Genomic DNA, 26,281 nt, shown 5'->3' on the forward strand with positions numbered 1-26,281 from the left:
ATTACAATTGGTATTACTCAAATAATTGTTGTTACCAAACCTGTCTTTTCCTGTTCTTAAGTAAGTACACTGAAATTGACCAACGTCGATCAAAATGAATCAAATAGATTGAAATTGATCGAATTGACTAAAGTAAATCAAATTGACCAAAGTGGACTAAATTAGACCGAAGGAGACCTAAATGGACCAATGTGGACCAAATTATGCAAAAATGGACCAAATGGATTGAATTCCCAACTGTAATTAGTAAACATAACTCAAAAAAATTAATAAAAATTAGGGTAGATTACGAATTTGGTCTCTAACCTTTAGGTTGTATGTTATTTTGGTCTTTAATTTTTTAAGTCTGTTAGTTTACTTCATAACCTTTTAGTATTGTATCAAAATGCTCCACACTATCAAGTGATGAATTAAAAATACTAATGTAGCTAATGACCGAAATAGGGAGGTGTTAGCATGGAGGCGAGAAATGATGGTATCATAAGAAACGTCAAGGAGAGGAGATTAAGGAGTTAGGACAAAGATGCAAAAAGAGACTACTCCATAGTTTAGGTTATAGAGAAGTGCATGGGAGATAGATTACTTTTTAGACATTGCTTACTCAAGGAGAACAATGATATACTAGTCCCATTACAAGCGCTTTGCGCGTGCGATGAGACTTTTCTTTTTTAGTGGTCTTATTTTATTAAAAAAACTGTATTTAATTATTATATATATATGATTTTTATTTTAAAAATCTAATTTATAAGTGAATAATTCAATTTAAAAATTAATAGGAGAATGGTCTTATTTTTTAGGCAATATTTTAGTGGGAGTTGGAGTTGTATTTTTACCGAATTGTCCTTTAGTTTTGTCTCTACTTAAACATAAGACTGTAAGGGCATATTTGAACTAAAAAATGAGTTTTTACCAAATTGTCATTTAATTTTGTCTCTATTTAAACATGAGACTATAGAGGCATTTTTGAACTAAAAAAATAAGAATCCAAACAGAGAAAGCCCCTTAAATAGTAGTATAGATATTTCGAAATTACAAGCGAGATCAATATAAAAATTGTGTTCGCCCCTTAATTATTAGCTTTATAACAACTTCTCAAATAATCTAAAAATAGTATCTTTCATATTGATTATATGATAAGAAATTACAAGTTTTTTTTTTTGAAGAATTCAAATAAGAATAATAAAGTGTTGCTATCAAAATAATAATAATAATAAAGTGTCATTTTCAAATATAGAAGGGGATTCTTTTGACATTTCCTAAAATCTCATAAGTGTTAGTATAATTTATTATTAAACAAAAAAATTCTAACAGTGGACTATCCACAATTTAACGAAAGAAGTGGGGAGAAAATTGCTATATTGACATTCTCTGGATTACAAATCTGCAATAGTGTGCCACAGAAGCTTTCAAGGTTACTTATAAATTTTCAATTTCCCTCGAAACCCACCAAAATTCAAAACCTTTCCCTCATTCTTCCTATTCCATTCCCAGAAGCAAAAATTTCATGGCATTCCCGTAAATTCGAAGACAATCAATGGCAGATTCGCAGTTGGATTCAAACGCCTTCAGCGTTCGGATCGTCTCCATCGATCACTACATGGCTCCGCCGATCCATGGCCTCGATATCTCTTACAGTTCCTTCCAAGGTACACTCTACTTTCACTCTCAAACGACGCCGCTTAATTCTCAATTGAAAAGAAAGTGAAACTCAGTTCACAATTTTGGAAATATATATTAGAAATTTACATTTATTTTTTTTGGGGCAAAAATTCAGTTACCAAGTTGAAATTTTGTCAACTTTTACAGAACTATAATAGAATTTTAATTAATTATTTTTATTATAAAAAAAAAAATTCTTTGAAAATCCGTGAAGACTCTTTGCACACTTTGCTGTGGTGAAAAAATGTTCAAGTTAAAATGTAGTTATTCATTTTTCCGGGGAACCAAACATAGAGCTAGGAAAATGGTATTCATAGAAATGTAAATTATGTGTTAAGTGGTTTTTTTGATTGTTGAAGGTGGCAAAGTGAATGAGGTTCCTGTTATAAGAATATATGGTTCTACGCCGGCTGGTCAGAAGACTTGCTTGCACATCCATGGGGTAAGATAATTCCTGTTTTTTCTGGCTTCTTATTGAATGTTATCAAAAGCTTGGATTTGTCAATTTTCCTTGAATGCAGTAGTTTAAATAGGCATATCAAAGTTTATGAAGTTATATATTTCTCCTTTTGGTTACATTGAGAGAAAATGGAGGGAAAATTAGGACGCGCATTTTCTTCTTCAATATCAAAATTTAAGTCCCACCTACTTTGAAGTGAAATTTGGTGGGACTTAAAAAAGGATATTCCAAATCCACCTTTCATTTTTCTCTCTCTTTTCAATTGCACATTGGAAAAATTTCTTTCTAAAAAATTAGCTTCTTTTCCATTTTCTGGTGGTGAATCAACATTGTGCTAAAGGCGAGTCTAAAGGGTTCTTCTTTAGAAAGGTTCCCTACGTTATCAAGAAAAAAATATTTGAAATAACAGATATTGCATGCTACGTAAAGCAATAATTCATGTATAGAGTACTTTAAGCATATGAAAAGTGTTTGAAATTTACTCTTCCTTTCTTTCTTTATTAGTACATTGTTATTCTTGACTAAATTATCCACATTTGTTTGCAGGTTTTACCCTATTTATATGTGCCTTGTGCAGATATATTGCTTCAACCACACGAGGAAGGTAGATAATATTTTTAGAATTAAGCCAATGGAATAAAAATTGGATTTATGTAGCCGCTCCTAGTTAGTCAGAGTCAATTTTTTTTAGTTGATATTGTGAATTTGTGCTATATATATATATATATATATTTTATCTCTTAATTTCATTTTGGATGTGATATCTTCTTCCATCCTAATGTGAAATTAAGTTTGTCTGTCCTGATGTTAAGATGTGCTGTGATTTTTGCTGTCTGGTTTTCTGCTCTATATATACTTTAGATATGATTCCTATTTTAAATTTCTGAGTTTATCCTTTTTCTTGTTAATATGCATAGGTGATTCATACACACATGCTGTATCTCTTGCTCTTGAGAAAGCTTTGAAGGTATGCTTGGTTGCAACAGGTTTTGTTCTAACCTCTATGTTGTTTGTTAATTGGTGTTTCTGCAATTTGTCCTTTGCATTGCTGATCCTGCAGGCATCATATGTTTTTGCTTTGGTTTGAACTCTTACAGCTTAAAGGTAATGCTGGTTCAAAGCGACAGCATGTACATGGTTGCAGCCTTGTACGAGCAAGGAAATTTTATGGTTACCATTCATCTGAAGAGCTTTTTGTGAAAATACATCTGTATCCAAACATTATACTATCTTTTTTAGAGTTCTCTTATATTCATATAATAGTCTAAGAGTATGTTTATTGAACACCTTGACAAAGATATAGATATTATCCACATGACGTCTCCCGTGCTGCCAAACTTCTTTTGGTACACTTCTTCAACCTTTGACTGATGCTCAGTTGTTTTTTGGAATCCTTTTGTGGTTTGTATATTTTTTTTTAACTACTTTATCTTTGCTTGCTCACTTAGTGGAGCTTTTTTCCTTTGCCTCGGCTATTTCTTGTCAATTTCTTTTTTTGATAAGTTCTATCATGGTATTTTCTGCTATTTCTTGTCAATTTCTTTCTTTGATAAGTTCTATCATGGTATTTTCTTCTTATGTACTTTATTGAGATTCCTTTACTTATAAGCTTTATTTGTTTCAATGGAAAACTTTGTGTAAAGATGGTTTTCCTTGTTTTCTAGTGTTTGGTAGCATCAGAAAAAATGATTAAAAGGAAAACTATTTTTGGTCAACAAAAAAATATTGACTTATTTTTAGAGATATTTTTCAACTAATTTTTTTGAAAAACAACTCTATCTCACAGCATGCTAAATAAAAGAAATTAAGAGATTGTTTTTCAACTCATTTAAGATTGTTACCAAACATAGGAAAATGAGATTGTTTTATAGAAAATACTTTTAGGAAAATGACTCATTTTCTAGAAAACATTATCACCGAAACGAACAGAGTGATAATGTATAATTGTACATTTAAGGTTTGTGTTGTAGATGATTTTTCTTCAAGCATATAGGATGCGATCCTTTATGGTTAATGTGCATGATTTGGAGTACTTTCAAAAATAATTTCTCTCTCTCTCTCTCTCTCTCTCTCTCTTCTAGAATTTTAAGAGTGATGTATGTTAATCACTGCCCTCCTTTCAAATGTTGCGACCAATTGGTTGGAATTTGCTGTGACTTTTGCAAGTTAGATTAAGAGAATTATTGTTTGTAGAAGTTTTTGTCACCCAAGCATCTACGTTTTTTAGTTAGGTGATCTCTGACAATATATCTGTTCAGTGTTCAGCATACAAATGCATCACTTATTTTACTGTTTGTAGACATTGCACGGACATTGTCACCTATGTTTGATTGAGCTTTTTTTATGGCCTCTAAATTTTGATCTAAGGTGAATATTATTTAGATTCATTGTTTTATGTTCTTTTTGCAGACATGTTAGAATGCCTGCTTTTTAAAATAGTAATACTTGCTTTTCAGGGTGGTACAGTTCTTGATGGAAGTTTACAGCCCTATGAATCACATATTCCCTTTATTCTCCAGTTTTTGGTAAATGCTTCCCTCTGTTTGAATCATTGATTTAATTTTGTTTTTGTGGGGTGTCTAATAAAATTGAAAATTGTGGTTCCCAAATGATTCTTAGTTTGTAAGATACTTACAATATGGTTATTTTATGATGAGGAATGCTAACATAGTCACTCACTAGGCAATTGGCAATGAGGTGCTGGTGGGTTGGCAACATGTGTACTCTTGGGAACCACTATTTTTGTGCTCCTCATAAGACATTTATGATGTGGGTCCCATTGTGATGCATTTTTCTGACTCACAATTAATATTCATTCTTGTGCAATGTTTGCATACTTCAATTCAATTTCTTTATTGTTTTACATTTTATGAGATCTAAGCTTTTCTATTTGTCAGATTGATTATAACTTGTATGGGATGGGCCATATGCATTTATCAAAGATGAAGTTCCGTCATCCAGTGCCAGACACTTTCTCACCAAGGAAATCTGATCATATTGGTCAGCATAAACAGCATATGGATAAGTTGACTTGCATGCCTACTGATTTCCAGGTTATCTTTTCCTCTCTTTTTTGTGCTAAGTGCTTTTGGGATGAACGTAAATGTTTGTCTGCCATAATTATGTGATAATCATTAATGATGTGTGAATTTGCCATTAGGCAGACCCAAGTTGTGATGCATCGTTAAGTTCACCGATTTGGATATCGTCGACAATTCCAGCTGATTGGATATGGCAATTGCCTAGTGAGTTTGAGGCTTCCTCACGCCAGGATATTTATTGCAATAAACGTCAAAGTGTCTGTGAACTTGAGGGGGATGCTTCCATAGATGGTTTGTTTGACTTTGTAGTTATATCACATTAGTTTTTTAAGATTCTCTTTATAGGTTAATGTGAGAATTGTTCTTTTGGGTTTTGCAGACGTTCTTAACCAGCAGTTTAAAAATTATTCATCCCTCTCACAAACCCGTTCAGAAGTGAAAATGGTTCAGTCACTTGTGCCAATATGGGAGGTCTGTTTTAGTCATATCCATTTTTTGCCTTTTAAGAGTCTTGTGACATTTTATATTGTTTGGTCATTTGATGAATTTCCCCTTGATGTTCTAGGAGTATGAAAGGACTGGAATGCATGAGGTGATAGTGCCTCCTGATCCTGGCAAACCACCTCCACAAGATGTTCTTAAAACTCTCTCACTAGGTCTTGAATTTGAGAACAAACTTATTGAATTGTGTGGTGGAGCAGAAACCTCTTTGACTCTGACTCCATTTGGGAAAAATGTGAAGTTAAAGCAATCAATGACATTATCAACTGATGAAGGAAATTTGGTTGGACGTGGACATATTAACCCTATTAACATAGATGGAGAACCTTCAAAGAATGCTAAAGAAAAAGAAGTAATTGGATCTTTGTCACCACAAGTTTCAATATGTGAAGAAGATGGTCTGATACTCACTGAAGGGAGGGATACAAGTATTAAGCCATTGTCCATTGATGAAATGCGGTCATCAGCAATTACTGAATCATTAGATCCAAAGGTAATTCATCATGAGGTTGCATGTTTATCCTTCTGGATGTTAGGCCTTTTCACTTTTAAGCATAAGTTTTCTTTTGACCATGTGACGTGATGGGGTCCTTCGCTATTTTATGGTATTGGATATGGAAGCTGCAATACTGTCTTGAATGCCTTTTGGTTTCTTCTAAGTGTTTTCTTAAACCATCTCTCTCTCTTTCTCTCTCTCTCTCTCTCTCTCTCAGACTGAGATATTTAGAACTCGTGTAATTGTACCACAATGGTGTTTGTTTGGTTGGTGAAATGGTGTTCATTATTTACTAGACATCTCTCATGTGTTCTTAAAATCCATGTGTTGTATTCAGGCTGTAGATAAAGAAGCCCTCAGTCTTCTACGGTGGCTTGCCACATCTCAGGCTGCTGAAGATATAAATTCTGACGATGAACTTGTTCGTGAAACTGTTCTGAGTCCTTTGTTGCCTGCAACAACCATTGATAAGGTGCTGGAGAAGGCTAATTTGGATTATGAGAGTGAGTCTCAGAAGGAGTGTCAAGACATTCTTGATTCAATTGATGACTTGATTGACTTTGAGGGCCTGAAGGAGAGAGCTTCTCCTTGCTCTGATCAGAATCATTCTTCTATTAGTTCATCAGAGAAAATGATTCCACAAGTAGATGGCTCTGCGGATGATCTAATCTCAATTCCTTGTGCTGAATCAACAGGAAATTCATCCAAAACAGTGATGAAGCATGAATTTGAAGGGTCTTCAAAGTGCCAGTCGTTGCAGGATTTTGGTGCTAGGCTCACCATTAAGCACAAAAGAAAGCAATCTAAATGGGGTTCATTACCATTTTCCAAGGTGCAAAAGGAGAAGAATGATTTGGAGCCTGTTGGTCTCCACATGATTGATGCCTGTGTTTGTGAAACTAAAGATCCTGTAGGTAAAAGTTTTTTGGCTGGAAATGAGGCAGAAAATTGTGCAGATAGTTTTTTGAAAAATGTTGATACAGATGTTCATGATCTAAAGGAATCAAGCCCTTTGGTTGGATGCTCTGTGCGAGATTTGATGAGGAGAAAGAGATCCCACCTAGTTGAACCACATGAAGGTGGGTCTGGAAGAAATAAAAAGATGCTTTTGGAAGGGGAGCAAAGAGAAGGTCTTTTTCTCTGCCCAATAAAAAATGATGAACTAGACAAAATCCCTATTGAGTCTCTCAATTTGAAGAAATCTCTTGCAGGCCAGCAAACAAATTCCTGTGAGACTTATGAGGTTAAAGCAGCACATTCTGATTCTTCCTTGTATGGAAAACTGCCTTTTTTGTACAGCAATGACTTCTCGTCACAGGCTAGTAGGTTGAAAGACGGCCATTCTGGTTCTCATGAAAAAGTTGGTGATGAGGTCAGAATAGGAGCCAATACCACTCCTGTGGATTTTGCAGCAACAAGTCCTCAAGTGCATACACAAGCATGGACTTCGAAGCCCAAGACTATAGATTCTGCAACTTCCATGGGCCATTCCCAAATTTACAATGTTAAAGAGTCTGGGGTAACTGCCATGGCTATTGAGAGATTTCGACAAATAGATGCTGTTGCTTCAAGCTGTTTGCAAACGGGTGTGGTTGAATGTGAAGTATCTGGTGCAGATTGTTCCATGTATGGAAGTGGCCATAAAGATGAACCATCTTTGGGGTGGGTACATGATAAATCTTTTGAGAATCTTGCGGGCACAAATGCCACAACCGAATCAATGGATCTGCAAAATCAGAATTGCCGCGGTGGAAAACAATTAGGGGATTTTGTTTTATCTGGGTTTGGTAGCTCAGAATCTGTAGTTGTCAACACTCAGGCAAAATGTACCGAACTAATTGGCATGACCTTTTGCAAGAAACCCCCCATTGCAGACTGGACTGATAGGGCATTTGAAAATGCTTCATTTACACTTACCATCTCTAATCCGGAGGAGGATAATTTTGATGGACCATCAGGTTGCAAAGTTTCTTGATAACATGCAATACCTTAAGTTTTTTTTATTGGTCCTTTGGTTTAGAACAAAGCTCCATTTGTTCATTTTGTTTCTATAAACACTGACTTAATTATGTTCTATTTTTTGTGTTTTTTTTTTTTGGGGTGGGGTGGGGTGGGGTGGGGTGGGGTTGATGGTGATTTACCTCATCTTGTAGTGCATGTTTTATAATATATCTGATCAACTTTTATATATATATATATATATATATATATATATATATATTCTTTTAATAGGGACAGTTATGGACGATATTTCCCCTTTCTTTGAGGGAACCTGTCGAGAAGCGAAAGAAATCGTGGACAGTCATGCTAGACTTAGTGGCTCTGATTCTGATCAATTTGTCATGGGCATCCCTACTCATTGTCAAAATGATGGCTCTTACTTGTACCTCTTAACACCAGTATTATCACCTCCTCCTACAGATAGTGTATATAGATGGCTATCCTGTGATGACAAAGGTTCTCTAGAACTAGTAAATTTGTTGATTTTTTATAATTTATTTATCCATTTAAGACTTTAAGTAAATGCATTGGCTTCCTGTTATTATTTATTTAAAATTCCTGAATTGCTATCTTTTGGTTTTGGATTTATAGGTTCTTCTCGAGGGAGCAATGTAGAATCAGTGGAGCTATCACCTTTGAAAGGTAATTTACTTTAGTATTATTTGTGTAATTTCTATGATTCCTAAACTATCATCTTGAGTTTCATTTGTCCTCCCTAAAATTTAGAACTCAGCAACCAACCTTCTGACATCACTCAAAATTCCAAATTGGCAGTTGTTGTTATAATTATCATCAAAGTAGGAGCAGATTATTGAAGAAATGTATCACCCCTCCCCTGACCCCCACCCCTCACCCCCCAACAAAAAAAGAAGAAGATACAAGATACAACCAAAGCTCTCTTCAGCTTTTTCTCTTTCTCAGGTTCATTAAATTGCTCTTAATTCGATGATAATTGGAATTGTAAGGCACTTTTCTAAGTTTGAGTGAGATTAGGGGGTTGCTTGCTTGATTTAAACTTTAGGAAGATATTGTAACTCAGGTTATAGTTTAGGGTGGATGTTTGGAAGCTACCCTTGTTAATTTGTGGGAAGAATAACATTTGCATTTGCAATTGCAAATGAGAAACTTCTTATCAATTTTGTGACACTTTGCTGGTTCAGCTAGCAGTTTGATTGGTTCTCAAAGTTCTTTGCCTGATGATTGTGAGAAGGCACAAAGCTTTTTCCTTGATACTTCCGACAAGGATATGCCTGAATCTGGTTCTGGATCTCACGTGGAGCCTATTTTGGATCGTTTGGATCATGAAAACCCCAGAAACCTTAATGCAGAAAGGAGTGCATTGGGTGATGGGGTGACAGCAATAATCCAGGGTGGAGGAAGTATCGCAAAAGAAAAATCATGCTCTGATTCCTCACACGACATGTCTCAGATTTCTGGACCGGATGGGAAATCAAAGCCTACTCCTCTTAGTCAAAGTGGGTTTCAGGACCCTGCAAGTGTTGGTGGTGGACAACAATTGACATTGTTAAGTATAGAGGTATCGGACTACTTTTTTTGTTTATGTTTGACATTTTTTGTTTATGTTTGATATTTTTGCAAAACTAGATGTACTTTTCTAAATTATATTCGAAAGATATGTTATCTCAAACCTAAATTCACATGGTTTTTTATTTTATTTTATTTATTTATTTATTTTTTAATGTTTATTTGGAGAACATTTCCATGGGTTTGTATGCTTAATGTTTTACATGATTATTTGAAATACTCTTCCATATTTCTGTACACAAATATTTACAATTTGATTATGATATGCTTTGCATTTGAAGGTTGTTCTTTTTAAGTAGGGAGTTCATACTTTCTCATGCTCTTAGCACTTGGAAATTGGTCATTCAGACGATAATATGAGTATGACATTATCCTAGATCTGTTTAGTTTTGGTATGAAAGTATATTACCATCTTAACTTTGCCAACATCAATACTGTCAAGTCAACTTGATAGTATTTGAAGACCAGGGAGAGTTAGAAAGAAAAATTTTGGCTTGGTCTTTTTAGGATTATAATAGTACATTTCCTTTTCCTTCGAAGTTGTTTAGTGATGAATTCACTACCTCTAATTTTAAATTTGTAGTTTCATATCAAGTTAAGCCTTTTTTTTTTTAATATGAAAATAAGATAATAAACCTCTTTTTTTTTTTTTTTTTTTTCACTTTTTTGAAATATAAATATACTTTAACACACTTTTAGCAAAAAATTTTCAAAAAAAGGCTAGATAGGTTGTTCCCAAACAGACACCAAATTATGTATTATCAAATATTTATGAATTAGTTTTTATTATTATTATTATAATTGGTATAACTTGTGTATCACTGGAGTAAGGAAATTTTCAATATTTGCTTGAAAAATTAGTCATGGTCTCTCTCTCTTTCCTTAGGAAATGTATTGGATTATGAATCCATTGTGGTATGTCTTGGTATATACTGAGACTTATATTGTGTGTTCATTCTTTTTTTTTTTTTGATAGGTAAAAAATAACTTATATTGTGTGTTCATTCATGTGATTAAGAATCATTTTTTCCCACTTTTGTTGCTTTCTATAACCAGATTTTAGAACTTGATTTATGCTTGTTATTACTTTTGGATAAAATGATCTGTCTATAAATTCTCCCTTACAATTGTATAATGGGAATAGGTTCAAGCAGAATCTAGAGGAGATCTTAGACCTGATCCTCGATTTGATGCCATCAATGTCATAGCTCTCGCTATTCAGAATGATATGGATTCCATTCCTGAAGTTTATGTGCTTTTGCATAGTAAAACTGAAGGTTTTAAGAGGTATGGTTGCTGATAATCAAATTGAGTTTTCATGTAATTTTTCTCCATTGTTTGTTTTGTGTTGAGTGTGACTTGATGTTTTAAATTTTTGTAATGTGGACAATTGTTGATAGGTCTGGTTTGCAAGTGAAAAATCAACTCATATGTTCTATTTCTTGTGCGGGAGATGTGAACATAAGAGAAAGGAATAATAACAAACCTTTTGATTAAAATGCATTTATAGCCCTCAAATTTTCACTAGTGCCAATGAACTCTAGCTCAATGTCACTCCCTTCTTATGTAAGAATGGGTGAAGGGTAAGATCATGGGTTTACAGCATACTTGGTGTATAGCTAACTTAATAATTAAAGAATAAAATTAAGCCCACTGAACTAAATTTTCAGTCAATTTTACCCATAAGCTGACTCAGGTGCAAATAGATACTTTTATTTTGTTACTCTCAAGTCAAATTGAGAATGGGAGGTGACCATGTGAATGTCTCAAGGCCACTAAAGGCACTTAAGGGTAATACCCATGCCCATACCCTTGAGAAAAATAAAAGTTTTCCCTAAATATTGGTGAAAGTTGGATGGGTGTTGGTGCATTTTAGCCAAACATCTTCATGTTTATTGCAATCAACTGAAATATAGGGAAAGAAGATTTTTTTTTTTTTTTTTTAATGTTGGAATAAGATAAGAAGATAACTTCTAGCACCACAACAAAGTTTGTTTTGTTTGCTGCTTCTCTTTATTTTGAAGGCTAGGGGGCTGCTTCTGTTTTGTGTCTTCCCTCCTATTACTTTGATGAAGATCTTTTTTCCTTCCTCTCCTTTTAATTCATTTTCTTTGGCCTAATAAAATTATTATCCATCTGTAAAAGAAGTGGAAAAGTGGGCAATCAATAAGAATGAGGGGAACCCATACAGCCGTTACAGCTATTGTTACTTTCCTATGTATCACCCTGCTTGAATGTTCCTTAAATAACATGCATGGTACTATGTGTGTGCACACGCTTGTGATTTTTACTAGTTGGTTGCTTTTGGTTTTTGAGTTAAATGTAGGTGGGCTATTCTTACACATTTTTTTCCTTATATTCATTACATTTTATAGCATAAAATTGGAATAACCTGTTAAAATGTTGTGTTGTGCACCTGACTATGTATGTTGCTGCCTCTTGGAATGTTACTGTTGGTTTGGGCTACTTTGTGGCCTATGCCATAAACATTATTTGATGCCTTCATTATTTTCTCTGTTATGGAAGATGGCTATTTCCTAATTGCTTTTTATAATCTTCATTTATTTGCAGGACTCTAGATGGAATATCTGCCTGCAAGATGTTGGTTTTCTCTGAGGAGAAGTACTTATTGAGTCACTTTATGAAGATTGTCTGTTCATCTGACCCAGATATAATAATGGGTTGGGATATTCAAGGTGGTTCTCTTGGTTTTTTGGCAGAAAGGGCTTCATATCTCGGTATAGGTTTACTCAATAACATATCTCGAACACCATCTGAAACCAAGATAGCTGCTGGAGATTTAGATATTCCTGAGAAAGGAATTTTTGATAACTTAATTCCTGAACAGTTAAATGCTGATCCTGTCATACTAGAAGATGCCATTATCGAGGATGAATGGGGTCGAACTCATGCTAGTGGTGTTCATGTTGGTGGTAGAATTGTCTTGAATGTATGGCGATTGATGCGTGGTGAAGTTAAGCTTAATATGTACACAATTGAAGCAGTAGCTGAAGCTGTGCTGAGGCGAAAAATTCCTTCATTTCATCACAAAGTACTGACAAAATGGTTTTCTTGTGGTCCTGGACGAGGAAGATTTAGATGTATAGAGTATTTTATAGATAGAGCAAGATTGAACCTTGAGATTATGAACCAACTTGATATGGTAGGATACCAAACTTTGTCGGTTGAGTTATGCATTGTTGTCATGATAGAGGTGTATTTGTCATGCCCTAGCCTGGTTAGAGCTTCAATTTTGTTAACCAAAGTCTTTCTGATATTCTTAGTTATGAATTTAATGGGTTTTCTCTTTTTTAATTGTAAGTTCCTGCTTGATTTATCTTGATATGTGTTTTTGCAGATAAATCGAACATCAGAACTTGCTCGTGTGTTTGGTATTGACTTTTTCTCAGTTCTCTCTCGAGGTTCACAATACCGCGTTGAATCCATGCTTCTGAGATTGGCACATACACAAAATTATCTTGCTATATCCCCAGGAAGTCAACAGGTTGCTTCTCAACCCGCAATGGAATGCCTACCACTTGTGATGGAACCAGAGTCTGGTTTTTACGCAGATCCCGTTGTTGTTCTTGATTTTCAGTCTCTCTATCCTTCGATGATGATTGCATACAATCTTTGCTTTTCTACATGCCTTGGAAAAGTTGCTCCTTCAAAGGCAAATACACTTGGGGTTAGTTCATTTTCATCGGATCCTTCTGTTCTACAGAGAGTGAAAAATGAGATATTACTTACTCCAAATGGTGTTATGTATGTATCTTCAAAGGTCTGTAAAGGCATAACGCCCCGTTTATTAGAGGAAATATTATCAACTAGAATAATGGTGAAACAAGCTATGAAAAGATTGTCCCCCTCACAGAAAATTCTTCACCGGATTTTTAATGCAAGGCAGCTTGCTTTGAAGCTGATAGCAAATGTAACATATGGCTATACAGCTGCTGGATTTAGTGGTCGCATGCCTTGTGCAGAGCTTGCAGACAGTATTGTTCAATGTGGCCGTAGTACTCTTGAAAAGGCAATTTCATTTGTGAATGCACATGATAAATGGAAAGCTAAAGTTATTTATGGTGATACTGACAGCTTGTTTGTCCTCCTCAAAGGACGCACGGTCAAAGAGTCTTTTCGAATTGGGAATGAGATTGCCTCTGCAATCACTGCTATGAATCCAAACCCAGTCACTTTGAAAATGGAGAAAGTATATCATCCATGCTTCCTTCTTACTAAGAAACGCTATGTTGGTTACAGTTACGAGAGCCCAGAACAGTCTGAACCTGTATTTGATGCTAAAGGCATTGAGACAGTACGTAGGGATACATGTGGAGCTGTTTCCAAGACACTGGAAAATTCGTTGAGACTCTTTTTTGAACATCAGAACACGTCTGAACTTAAAGCATATTTGCAGCGCCAATGGACCCGGATTCTATCTGGCAGGGTTTCTCTTCAGGATTTTGTTTTTGCAAAGGAGGTTCGATTAGGTACCTACTGTACAAGGAGCTCTTCATCTCTCCCACCAGCAGCAATTGTGGCCACTAAAGCGATGAGAGCTGATCCAAGGGCAGAACCACGCTATGCAGAGCGAATACCTTATGTTGTAATCCATGGGGAGCCAGGGGCCCGCCTGATTGATATGGTTGTGGATCCATTGGAACTTTTGGCAATGGATTCCCCCTTTAGATTAAATGATTTATATTACATCAACAAACAAATAATCCCTGCTTTGCAGCGGGTATTTGGACTTGTTGGAGCTGACTTGAACCAGTGGTTTATAGAGATGCCCCGTCCAGTCAGGGAAGCCTTTGCTAAACGCCCCTTCTCTGCTCCAAATGCACAACGAACCAGAATTGATTATTATTATCTCTCAAAACATTGTATACTTTGTGGTGAGTTGGTCCAGGCATCAGCCCATATTTGCAATCAATGTTTGCAAAAGGGAGCTTCTGCTGCAGCAGCTGTGATTGGAAGAACTTCAAAATTGGAGGGAGAGATGCAACACCTTGCTGCTATTTGTCGGCATTGTGGAGGCGGTGACTGGGTTGTGGAAAGTGGAGTCAAGTGCACTTCACTAGCGTGCTCAGTGTTTTATGAGAGGCGGAAAGTTCAGAAAGAACTACAAAGTCTTTCTTCCGTTGCTGCTGATGAAGGTTTCTACCCGAAATGTATGGTTGAGTGGTTTTGAGCACTAGTCATTCGAACATGTTCTTCGTTGGTGGGAATTTAAAGGAAGGGTTTTCGTTGTTCAATATTCTCCACTCCGCACATATCTCCATTCTTTGAATGAGGATACTGTTGTACTTGTACGTACCTTCTTCTTTACTTAGTCCTGTGTTGTAAGTTGTATTTTGTGATTTTTAGGTGATTAATCATATGTTGTATATAACAACAAAGAAGTCTGATGCCCAATGTAATCCTCTGTTTTGCTGTGATGTTAATACCGTGCCTTGCTCATACAAAGAAGTGGTCAATGCTAGTAACCCACAAGACTCTTATGCACTGTTTGTTTGTACTTGTATATAGCAACAGAAGTCTGATGCCCAATGTATTTTATGTTCCGTTGGAACCATAGCATGTTCAGAGAAGCAATTTCCTATGTCAAAAAAGTTTCTTCAGTTTTTATCCATTCAAGCAAATCAGGAGCTGCTAGAACTGTTTGTAGCTCCCTAGGATTGTAAAGGCGTGATCTGCAATAGCATTAAGTACCTAAACAAGACTTACTGTTTTTCAATCAGTGAGTATACCAAACAATAGTGCATCGGATTTTTATTTTTCATTCTTACTTTCTCTGGCCATACAACTTTGTTAGCCAAGGACTAATGACTTATAACTACAAGTTAGGAAGCAATGTGGGATATGAACTTGCAGCATACAATGCTAACTTACGAGCAATTTTCAGGTACACATTAACATTAAAATACTAAATATCTCTCCCAACCTGAAGTGCACAGTAGTTACTCAACGAATACAGAAATTCCTCGCTTGCATTTTCAGTAATCATCGTAGACATTGCATGAGGATTTGGGTTAAGAATCTGCAGGAAGAACACAAATAAGGGCAAACTAGGTAAATTAGCATTCCAGTGCCATTGTATGAGCTAACTTCATCAAATATAACACCCTAGGCAATACCTGAGGTATGCATCCAACAATTCTTTCAAGTTGAATGTCATTATCTTTACAATAAGAGAGTAGATCAGATTCATGAAACTACACGCTGTCCAGCAATATTTTCTTCTCTTCATCATAAACGGGTTGACCTTTCTCATCCAAAGCATTCAAGTATAAGTTTATCCAAGAAACCTGTACTGCTTGAGGATTGATATCAAGGCCATACACCTGTAAAAGTTGTTTAGTCATCACTTAGAGAACGCAACAAAATGGTTATATCATATCTAGCAGGCATATGTAACATTAAAGATGGAAGCAATCTTCAATTGTTACATGCATATCCATGTGCAACTTCGTGTATAAATACACTTATGTTCATTTAAATAGAGATGAAGTGATATGATATAAAACACCAGACCATGGCCAATTGGCTAATATTTGCAGATATGAAGATGAAAAATACAAAGGGGATCAAAGATAAATATGGCATTTCTGCAACACAAGATAAAGAAAGACAAAGAACCAACCTTTGATGGCTACCACTTCTCAGCAATGGCAATGGATATCCATCCATTTCCACAACCAAGTTCAGCAACTGTCTTGTCCTTGAAGATAGAATCTGGGTGTCGATTCAGTCCTTCATAGAAAGTGAAGGATCAGTCTTCTGGAACAAAAATGCTGGGGATCACCATTGTTGTCAATTTCTTTCTTCCCCGATGGCCTGCACTTGGCCCCCATACCTTTTGCACCCTGCCTTTCATTGTGGCATAGCAAAACTACCAAAATGATACTATAAACATGATATGGTATTTGGTTTAGAGAGAGAGAGAGAGAGAGAGAGAGAGGAGACCATTAGAGAAGCTTTTTTATTATTATTTTATTATTGTAATAGAAGAGAGAGATGATAAAATAATTCGTTTTATTTTTACCCGCTAAGGTAAAGTAACTTATATAATTCATTTTATTTTATTTTATAAAGATTACTGTAACTAATTGCTACAAAAATTTAGCGATAGCCACCTGCATATAACTTCAACTTCAATTTTGATAGTTGTGGGTGTAAAATAACTTGTTTAGATATTTTTACTCTGCTGTATTATTGGTCTACAAAATCTTCAACAGGAAAAGTTATGGTTCATCCTATTGCCTTGCCACTAACTCATCCACTAACTCTTTGTGTCAGAAAATAGACTCAATTGGAATCTTATTAAGAAGGAAAATAAAAATTATTATCCAGTCAGTTTTATTGAATAAACCAGAAAAAACTGTTCATTTTTCAAAACAGTAAATTTAGTCTTGAAGGATCGCATTTTCGAGTGCATTATTTGCAATATTTCTAGTTAAATAGCTGAAACAAACTTACTACGGAGGCCAATATGTAATGCTTAGGCAAAACTCTAACTAATATTAGCATTAGAATCCCATGTATTAATTAAAGTATGGCCGAAATTTCCAATATATGGAACTTGATTTTATTGCAGATTACAAAAACTTGAAATACAAAACCAAACTCCCCAGTACAAAGTAGTGCCATATCTTCCTTGAAACATACATATTACAATACAAAAGTGAGACACAATTAAAAAAAATTCAGAGCATTATGCATTATATCTCAGCCTTGGTAGCCTTAATGTCTTCACCAGAGGACCCCTCCACAGCAATGTTAATCACTTTAGGCTGCCTCTTCTTCTCCTCAGCAAACTTGGGCACTGTGATCCTCAAAACACCATTCTCAAGATGTGCCTTAACATGATCCAAATCCGCATTCCCTGGCAACCTGAACTGCCTCCAGAACTTGCCATTAGTCCTCTCAGCCCTATGCCACTTGTCACCCTCAGCTTCTTCTTCACCTTTCCTTTCTCCACTGATCCTCAACACCCTGTTCTCCTCCACCTCAATCTTGAAATCATCTTTGTTTATCCCAGGCACGTCCAAGGTTATGACGTGAGCTGTGGGGGTCTCCTTCCAGTCTGCACGTGCCAAAGCGAGGTTCTCAATGCCTTTGGGGATGGTTAGTGGGGTTTGTTCAAGGATTCTAAAAGGGTCCTCAGATGGGAGCATCATGTCCCATAGGGACCTTGTGTATGGCATCAACGCATTGGCCTGTGTGGCCACGAGAGCAACGAGTACCATTACAAGCAGAGACATGGTATAGCTTGGCTTGCCCATTTGGGGTTGGAAGTTTGGAATAGAAATGTAGTAGTTGAGAGAAAATGAATGAATGAAGGGTATATTGAATGGTGGGTTTGCTTTAATTTGTGAGCTTGTAACTTTGGTTTGTGTTAAAGGTGGGGTTGGGGTTATATAGGAGATGGGAGAGGTGAGTTTTGTGCGTTTTCTTTTCTGGATTGTTCTCGATATTGTCCTGAAATGAAGGAGAGAAATGTGGATGGATGATGATGATGTGGAGAAAGAGAGGTATGGCTATAGAATGTTCCCGAGAAAACTAAACTGTTCGAAAAGAGAGTTCTTTAGAAAGTTCCGGAGAAAACTGTATGATCTGGAAGGAGGGAAAGACACGTGCCACTTTCAACTAAAAGGATGAGATGACACTGGCTTCTCTTTAACAGTTCTTTAACACCCCCAATTATTTATTTATTTAATAATACACAACTAAAATTTTAATTTGAATGGAATTATTTTTCATTTTTTCTTACCACGGGCGAGAAGGAAGATTCAAACTTTCAAACCCAGATTTTCTGAAACGGTTAAAACCAAGTAATTTATTACCATAATTGTTTAGTTATAAGTTGTTCAAGACATGGTGTTTCGCATGATTAAAAAAAAAAAAAACACTTCAATACTTATTTGTTTGCATGCTAGTTTGTAGAGTAATTCATCAAATTGATTAAATATAAAATAATAAGGGTAAATTACACTTTATTTTTTTGAGGTTTAGGAAAATTAAAAGAATGTTTGTGTGTGTAAGAGTAGAGTCATCAATTATATTATATCACTTACCAATCCTGCAATAAGTACATGAAAATAGAATGCATATGGAGAACAATGTGGGTTTCTACTGAAATTGTTGTCAAATTCTTGGAGTCTGCTCAAGTTTGTCAAAATATCAATATCAGGTAATTGATTGGCTTGATTGTTGGCTTGCATTGAATTGTATTAGTGAGATCGATCAATGGGTTTGCTTTTATAGATGTGGCGGGTTTGCTCTTAGAGGTAGCCGTCAATATATATAGGAAAAATTAAAAGATTGTTTGCGTGTGTCAGAGCAGTCATCAATTATATTATATCACTTACCAATCCCACAATAAGTACGTGAAAATGGAATGCATATATGGAGAACAAGGTGAGTTTCTACTGAAATCGTTGTCAAATTCTTGGAGTCCGCTCAAGTTCGTCAAAATATCAATATCAGGTAACTGATTAGTTTGATTGTTGGCTTGCATTGTATTGTAATAGTGAAATCGATTAGTATGTTTGCTCTTGCAGATGTAGCGGGTTTACTCTTACAGATACAGCGGGTTTGCTCTTACAAGTAGCCGCTAATATATATAGAACAAATTTAAAGACTGTTTGCGTGTGTCAGAGTAGAGTCATCTATATAATAATCATAATTTCTGTCCACAATGAAAAATCCTTTTGGAGCTAACTTCGTGGTACTACTAGGAGATTTGAACCTACCTCATGTGAAAGAGACTATTGAAGGTTAAATATTACTTTCTAGTTTCTAGTAGAAACTTTTTTTTTTTTTTTTTTGGTGCTGAATACCTTCTAGTTGGAACTGGAAATATTTAGAATGCAGATAGGATAAGATTGCTGCAGTCTCATCGTCAACCTTCAGGAAAAACACTTACTACTGCATTGAGTCCGTTTAGCTTCAGCCATTTGAAATGCTACTTTTTTCATCAATTAAACACTTATTAAGGTTATAAATTTCAATTTTAACCATGTATATGGCAGCTGTACAATATATAGGCACTAAAATGCTTCATTAAACTCAACATCATCATAATGAATCCAAAGGCAAAAATATAAAAATAAGAAAACTTATATGTATTATAAATGGTTTTCGAATAGAACTCTTTAATCAAAGCAGCTGGAGGAGGATGCTCTACATCTAAAAGAGGTAACTAACCCCTACAAGAGGTGACCAACCCCTACGCACAAAATTCCTCCTAATCTCCCCATCAAGCTCATCTAAAATAACCCTATGGTCAGTCCACACAGACCTAAAAATGTTCAGTTTTTCATAGGTTTCTTAACACTTAAGGGTTATGAACTTATCACTTTGGAATTCAGGGGTAGAGGGAGTGGTGGTTTTTTTGTTGGCTCTAGTTTTTCTAACCATGATGCTAAAAGTTTAGAATCAAAGAAAAACAAAAAACAAAGAAAAACCAAGGGTAGATTGCATTAGAGAGGGCTGGAGCACAAAAATCTCAATAGATATCAATCTATATGATGCATGTAATGAATGCACATATGATGCATGCTCTAATGCATTGAAATTTGTTCAATTTTACTTTAGAAACCATCAATTGACTTGAACATAGAGTTTTAGTCCAAAAACCCCAAAATTTGAAATACCCAATTTCAAAACCAATTCAAATTGATCAATTAATCATTACACTAGATAGGAAACATCATATAATGACTTAATTCATCAATTTCACAAGCCAATTTCATCAATTTAAGTCCAATTTAACAAAATCCCCAATTTCACAAAGTTTCAAGTCCTAGAATTTCAAATTTTTCCCAACTCACAAAATTGATCAAATTAATGCATGAGGATCATGTTTATATCATCTAAGGACAAAAATCCAATGACAAAATGTGAACAAAAACAACCCAAAAATCAAAAACCCCAAAAATCATTGGTTCAAAAATTTCAAAGAAACTGCATGAAAAATGTGATTAAGTTGAAAAAGAAAGGGTAAAAGAGACTTACAAGTACTTGAAGACAAAAACCCTTGAGAAATTTGTGGAAGAAAACGACAAAAATAGCTTAGATTGGGTCAATCAAAGAAAAGGAGTGAGAAAGCTTTTGAAAAAGTTTGAAAAGTATGAGGAACACGTGAGAAAGTTCTTTTTAAAAACACTCACTGTTTGAATTTCGATCGGTCGATATTGAGCTTCGATTGATTGAAAAATAGATTTGATCGATCAATCGAGCCAGGTAGATTCAAACCAAAATTTTTGTAGCAATTTTGATTAGTCGAGAAACGAATTCGATCAATCAAAAATCTGGAATTTTGAAATTTTTGAAAAACCATGCAAGTTTTAAGCAGAAACCACTCAAACATCTTATTTCATGAATGAAATGCATGATTATGAGTTTAAAAAATTTTCAAAAACACTTGAATTTTCCCCAAATCTTCCAAAAACAAGATTTTCACACTTTTGTCCCCAAAACTCAAAAGATGAAACATATTTTGCATCAAAATCAAAGAGCATATAATCTTGGATGGCCAAAACAAATCCACACACAATCATGTACTAAGTTTAGCAAAGAATAACTTGTGTAGTGTGTGCAACTAGTCATAGCTTGAGATACATATGAGGTGATAAGTAGATAGTAATCAATCATAATTTCTACATCACTCATCACATAAGTTTGAAAGAGACTATCACTTAAGGAGTTACATCATATAACTCTCACATTTCCTAGAAAACAAGCTTACAATCATGTAAGTTTCTTTTGATTTTGCCTCATAATGTACATACCAATTTTATTTCATTGTCAAATTGATATTTAAGCTAGATAATGTACACACCAATTTTATTTATACCTTTCTTATTAAGTTCTAGTCCTAACAATCAAAATCATGTGACTTCAAAATTAAGATCATGTGATAAAAAACTATAAACACTTCCCACAAAACATGCACTACATAGTTAAAACCAGTAAAGTGCAGTAAAATAAGCTCATCCAAGCTAAACAAGGTACACAAGCATGTTATGTAAAACTAATAGGCCACATTGATTGCAAATTCTAAGATATATGATACAAAACACATTTTTCCTTTCCCTTGTAAAAATAATAGGCCATCTTGATTCCTTTCACTATCATGAAATGCATGAATGTAATGCAATGCAAATCTTAAAAGAAAAAAGAAAACAAAACAGCAAAAGAAAAATGGTCACAAAGAATATTGAGATAAAGCACAAGGACCATGTTAGAAAGACTCACTTAGATTGAGTTTTTTGCATCCAAAACTTCTTAGATGCAACTCTGGGTTTGGAGTTATCATTCACATTAGAATGATGAGCAACTCTAGAATTGGTATAAAGGTTTAACGTCTTAACCAATTCACCAATAAGTACCAAAAGATCTTGTGCTTGAGGCACAAATACTTTTGGCTTATTTGCTCGCTTTGCAGCTTTCAACTTGAAACAGTTTGGGTGAGTATGCCCAGCCTTTCCACAAAAATGACAAACGCATAAAGGTCTATTATGCTTCTTATCCTTATGGAGGTTAGGCTGCTTAGGCTTAGACTCTATAAGATCAACCTTAATCTTCCTAGAAGGTGAAGTAACTTTTACTGGTTTGACAATATCACGCATGGGAGGCTCAGAAGAAGGAACAAAATTTGTGGAATGGGTTTCAGACACTGAGATGCTTTTTACAAAACCTAGACCAATTTTGTCTAAGGGAGACTTCTGAACACTCAACATGTGATCAAGTTTAGAACTAGCAGACCTATTTGTTTGTTCTCTAGAAACAGATAATTCTAGTTCCAAGTTCTTAATCTTATCAAGCAATAACATGTTTTCAGTCTTCACCTTATCAATCAAAGTATTAGCATAAAACAATTTCAACAATAAATCTTTCTTATCAAGTTCAAGGGAGGCAATTTTCTTTAAACCTAAGTCAACATTTATTGCATCCTTTGCAGCAACCTTTTGGCTTATTTGCTCGCTTTGCAGCTTGCAGCCTGAAACAGTTTGGGCGAGTATGCCCAGCCTTTTCACAAAAATGACAAACCCACAAAGGTCTATTATGCTTCTTATTCTTAGGGAGGTTAGGCTGCTTAGGCTTAGACTCTTTAAGATCAACCCTAATCTTCCTAGAAGGTGAAGTAACTTCTATTGGTTTGACAATCTCACTCATGAGAGGCTTAGAAGAAGGAACAAAATTTGTGGAATGGGTTTCAGGCACTGAGATGCTTTTTACAAAACCTAGACCAATTTTGTCTTAAGGAGTGATCAAGTTTAGAACTAACAGACCTATTTGTTTGTTCTATAGCAACAGATAATTCTAGTTCCAAGTTCTTAATCTTATCAAGCAATAACATGTTTTCAGTCTTCACCTTATCAATCAAAGTATTAGCATCAAGCAATTTCAACAACAAATCTTTCTTATCAAGTTCAAGGGAGGCAATTTTCTTTAAACCTAAGTCAACATTCATTGCATCCTTTGCAGTAACCTTTTGGCTTATTTGCTCGCTTTGCAGCTTGCAACCTGAAATAGTTTGGGTGAGTATGCCCAGCCTTTCCACAAAAATGACAAACCCACAAAGGTTTATTATGCTTCTTATCCTTAGGGAGGTTAGGCTGCTTAGGCTTAGACTCTTTAAGATCAACCCTAATCTTCCTAGAAGGTGAAGTAACTTCTACTGGTTTGACAATCTCACTCATGGGAGGCTTAGAAGAAGGAACAAAATTTGTGGAATGAGGTTTAGACACTGAGATGCTTTTTACAAAACCTAGACCAATTTTTTTTAAGGGAGACTTCTGAACACTCAACATGTGATCAAGTTTAGAACTAGCATACCTATTTTTTTGTTCTCTAGTAACAGATAATTCTAGTTCCAAGTTCTTAATCTTATCAAGCAATAACATGTTTCAATCTTCACCTTATCAATCAAAGTATTAGCATCAAGCAATTTCAACAACAAATCTTTCTTATCAAGTTCAAGGGAGGCAATTTTGTTTAAACCTAAGTCAACATTCATTGCATCCTTTGCAGTAACCTTGCATAACTTATTGAAAACTTCTTGCAAATCAGCACATTTAGAAAGTTCTCCATCAGAAGGGTTCTCTTCAACCAAAACACTTTCATTAACTACAGCAGTAGCTGTGAAAGCAATGAAGTTTCCATCTTCATCACTACCAGACTCGTGATCATCATTACTAAGGGTTACAACCATAACTTTTCCATTTGATCTCAAGAATGTAAGACATTCTGATTTCACATTGCTATACCCTTGATAACCAAAACATTATTCACCTAGAGAGTTACTAGAGGTTTGACTAGCTTTCTCTTTTGATTTATCAATATTATTAAGCTTAGTTGGTTCATTCCTCTTAAAGTTTCTAGGTTCAGCATTGTTTTTACCTCTTACCCTTTTGTTGTTATTCCTAAGAAAATTTCTAAAGTTCTTGGCAATATAAGTTATCTCTGTAAAAGAGAGTTTATCATCAAATTTATTCCTGTCAACTAACTTAAGAGTCATTGATTTGGATTTGTTTGTTTTGGGTAGGTCTAGCTCATAGGACTGGAGAGATCCTACAAGCTCATCAACAAGGATGGAGTCCACATCCTTGCTTTCAATAATGATAATCACTTTGGGCCTAAAGTCCTTAGTCAATGATCTAAGTATCTCCCTAACAATTTTAGGTTGATCATAAATTTCACCTAAATTATAAGTAGAATTAACAATATCATTAAGCTTAGCATAGAATTCATCAAAACACTCATCATCAGACATTTTAATACTTTCAAATCTAGTTGTTAACTGCCACAACTTATTAATTTTAACTGTCTTTGTGCCTTTATGCACAGTTTGGAGAATATTCCATGCAGTATGAGCAACCTCAATATTTGAGATTCTCTTGAATTCCTCCATAGAAATAGCATTGAAAATAACATTCATGACTTTGCTATTAAAAGCAGCTACTTCTTTTTGAGAAGTTGACTACTCACTTACAGGAGTAGTCGGTTTCTCCTATCCGTATTCAACGGAGTTCCATACTCTCTTATTAATAGATTTCAGGAATGCTTTCATCCTTACTTTCTAGTAGGCATAGTTATTCCCATCAAAATGAGGTGGCATCATTAGAGAGTAATTGTGTTCCATGACAACACGAGTCAAAGATCAACTCTTAGATTAAAAAATCTAAACACTAGAGCTAACCCGTTCTAATACCACTTGTGAAGTTTTAGATTCCTTAACACAATATGTTTAAGCTAGTTATTTAGCCAACTTCTTTTTGAGAAGTTGACTACTCGCTTACAAGAGTAGTCGGTTTCTCCCATCCGTATTCAACGGAGTTCCATACTCTTTCATTAATAGATTTCAAGAATGCTTTCATCCTTACTTTCTAGTAGGCATAGTTATTCCCATCAAAGTGAGGTGGGATCATTAGAGAGTAACTGTGTTCTATGACAACACGAGTTAAAGATCAACTCTTAGATCAAAAGATCTAAACACTAGAGCTAACCCGTTCTGATACCACTTGTGAAGTTTTAGACTCCTTAACACAATATGTTTAACCTAGTTATTTAGCCAAGTGATTACTTAGATAAATTATTTAGTTCTAAGTTAACACATATAAATCATATCATGTAAATAATGCGGAAATATAAATAACACAACGATATGATAACCAAGGAAAACTTAATCGGTAAAAAACCTGCAGAGGATTTAAACTAGCTATCCTCAATGATCCACAATGAAAGAATTGAAGTTTGTACAATAAGACTTAGGCCACTAACATCCTATTGCTATCTCGTGTAGAAATCTTACTACCACGACCACGTGACAACTCCGAGTCCACAAACTACTTCTTTCCTTGATTTGCTACAACCACAAGTTCTCCTACTTGTGACTTTGAGACTCCACTAAAAGGTTTCAAATCTTCTTTGAGTTCTTTAAGCAGCTCATTAAGCTCTTGATATGAATCTTGATCTTGATAATCCTATGTGTGTGTATGAAGGTAAACACCTCAAGATCTCATAAAAGATTCACCACACAACACTCAAATGACCTCTAAAACGTAGCTAGGGTTTTTTATTTTATTTTATTTTTTATTTTTTTATTTTTTATATATATATGTGAAGTAAAGCATAAAACCCTACATGTCAAACGGGCTTGGGCTGAATTGGAAATTCTGCAGAAAATTAAATCTGCATGAGTTTCGATCGATCGAATCTAATTTTCAATCGATCAAACTTTGCAGATTTTGTCCAATAATTTCTGCAATCACTTGATTCCAATTTTACAATTAAACATACTTTCAGCAAGCCTAAACCTAGACTCTATGTTTTGATCATGGTTTGCCAACACATTACATATTGAAGTTCTAATACATTAGTCCCTAAGGTCTTAAAACCTGACAGAAGGTTACTACAACTACATATATGTTTGGTTGTTTTGATTTTTGAACCTACTTAATGGACTTGCAAGCAAAAATCCTAGTCAAGGAATTGCCCAATCCTTGAGGTGGTGAAATAACGTTGCCATGAGCCGATTATCTGATATGTAAAAGGCCATGAAACTGTTCT

The 26,281-nt window shown here is 35.0% G+C and overlaps 2 protein-coding genes across 2 annotated transcripts; one reads left to right on the forward strand and one right to left on the reverse strand.

The window, feature by feature from the left end:
• The first annotated feature begins 1,326 nt into the window (after positions 1-1,326).
• On the forward strand, positions 1,327-15,460 carry LOC142620515 (DNA polymerase zeta catalytic subunit). The gene is made up of 18 exons (XM_075793881.1): positions 1,327-1,646; positions 2,019-2,101; positions 2,666-2,723; positions 3,037-3,086; positions 3,217-3,329; positions 3,423-3,465; positions 4,576-4,644; positions 5,017-5,172; positions 5,280-5,451; positions 5,540-5,631; positions 5,726-6,154; positions 6,495-8,115; positions 8,390-8,614; positions 8,750-8,800; positions 9,319-9,695; positions 10,848-10,990; positions 12,275-12,866; positions 13,062-15,460. Exons 1-18 carry the CDS (start codon positions 1,535-1,537, stop codon positions 14,892-14,894), a joined length of 6,219 nt encoding a protein of 2,072 aa, XP_075649996.1. The 5' UTR covers positions 1,327-1,534; the 3' UTR covers positions 14,895-15,460.
• A 1,799-nt stretch (positions 15,461-17,259) lies between these two features.
• LOC142606570 (16.9 kDa class I heat shock protein 1-like) lies at positions 17,260-18,296 on the reverse strand. The gene has a single exon (XM_075777888.1). It carries the CDS (start codon positions 17,986-17,988, stop codon positions 17,425-17,427), a length of 564 nt encoding a protein of 187 aa, XP_075634003.1. The 5' UTR covers positions 17,989-18,296; the 3' UTR covers positions 17,260-17,424.
• Between the last annotated feature and the right edge of the window lie 7,985 nt (positions 18,297-26,281).

This window comes from Castanea sativa, chromosome 1, assembly GCF_040712315.1.
Source record: "Castanea sativa cultivar Marrone di Chiusa Pesio chromosome 1, ASM4071231v1".
Lineage (NCBI taxonomy): Eukaryota > Viridiplantae > Streptophyta > Magnoliopsida > Fagales > Fagaceae > Castanea > Castanea sativa.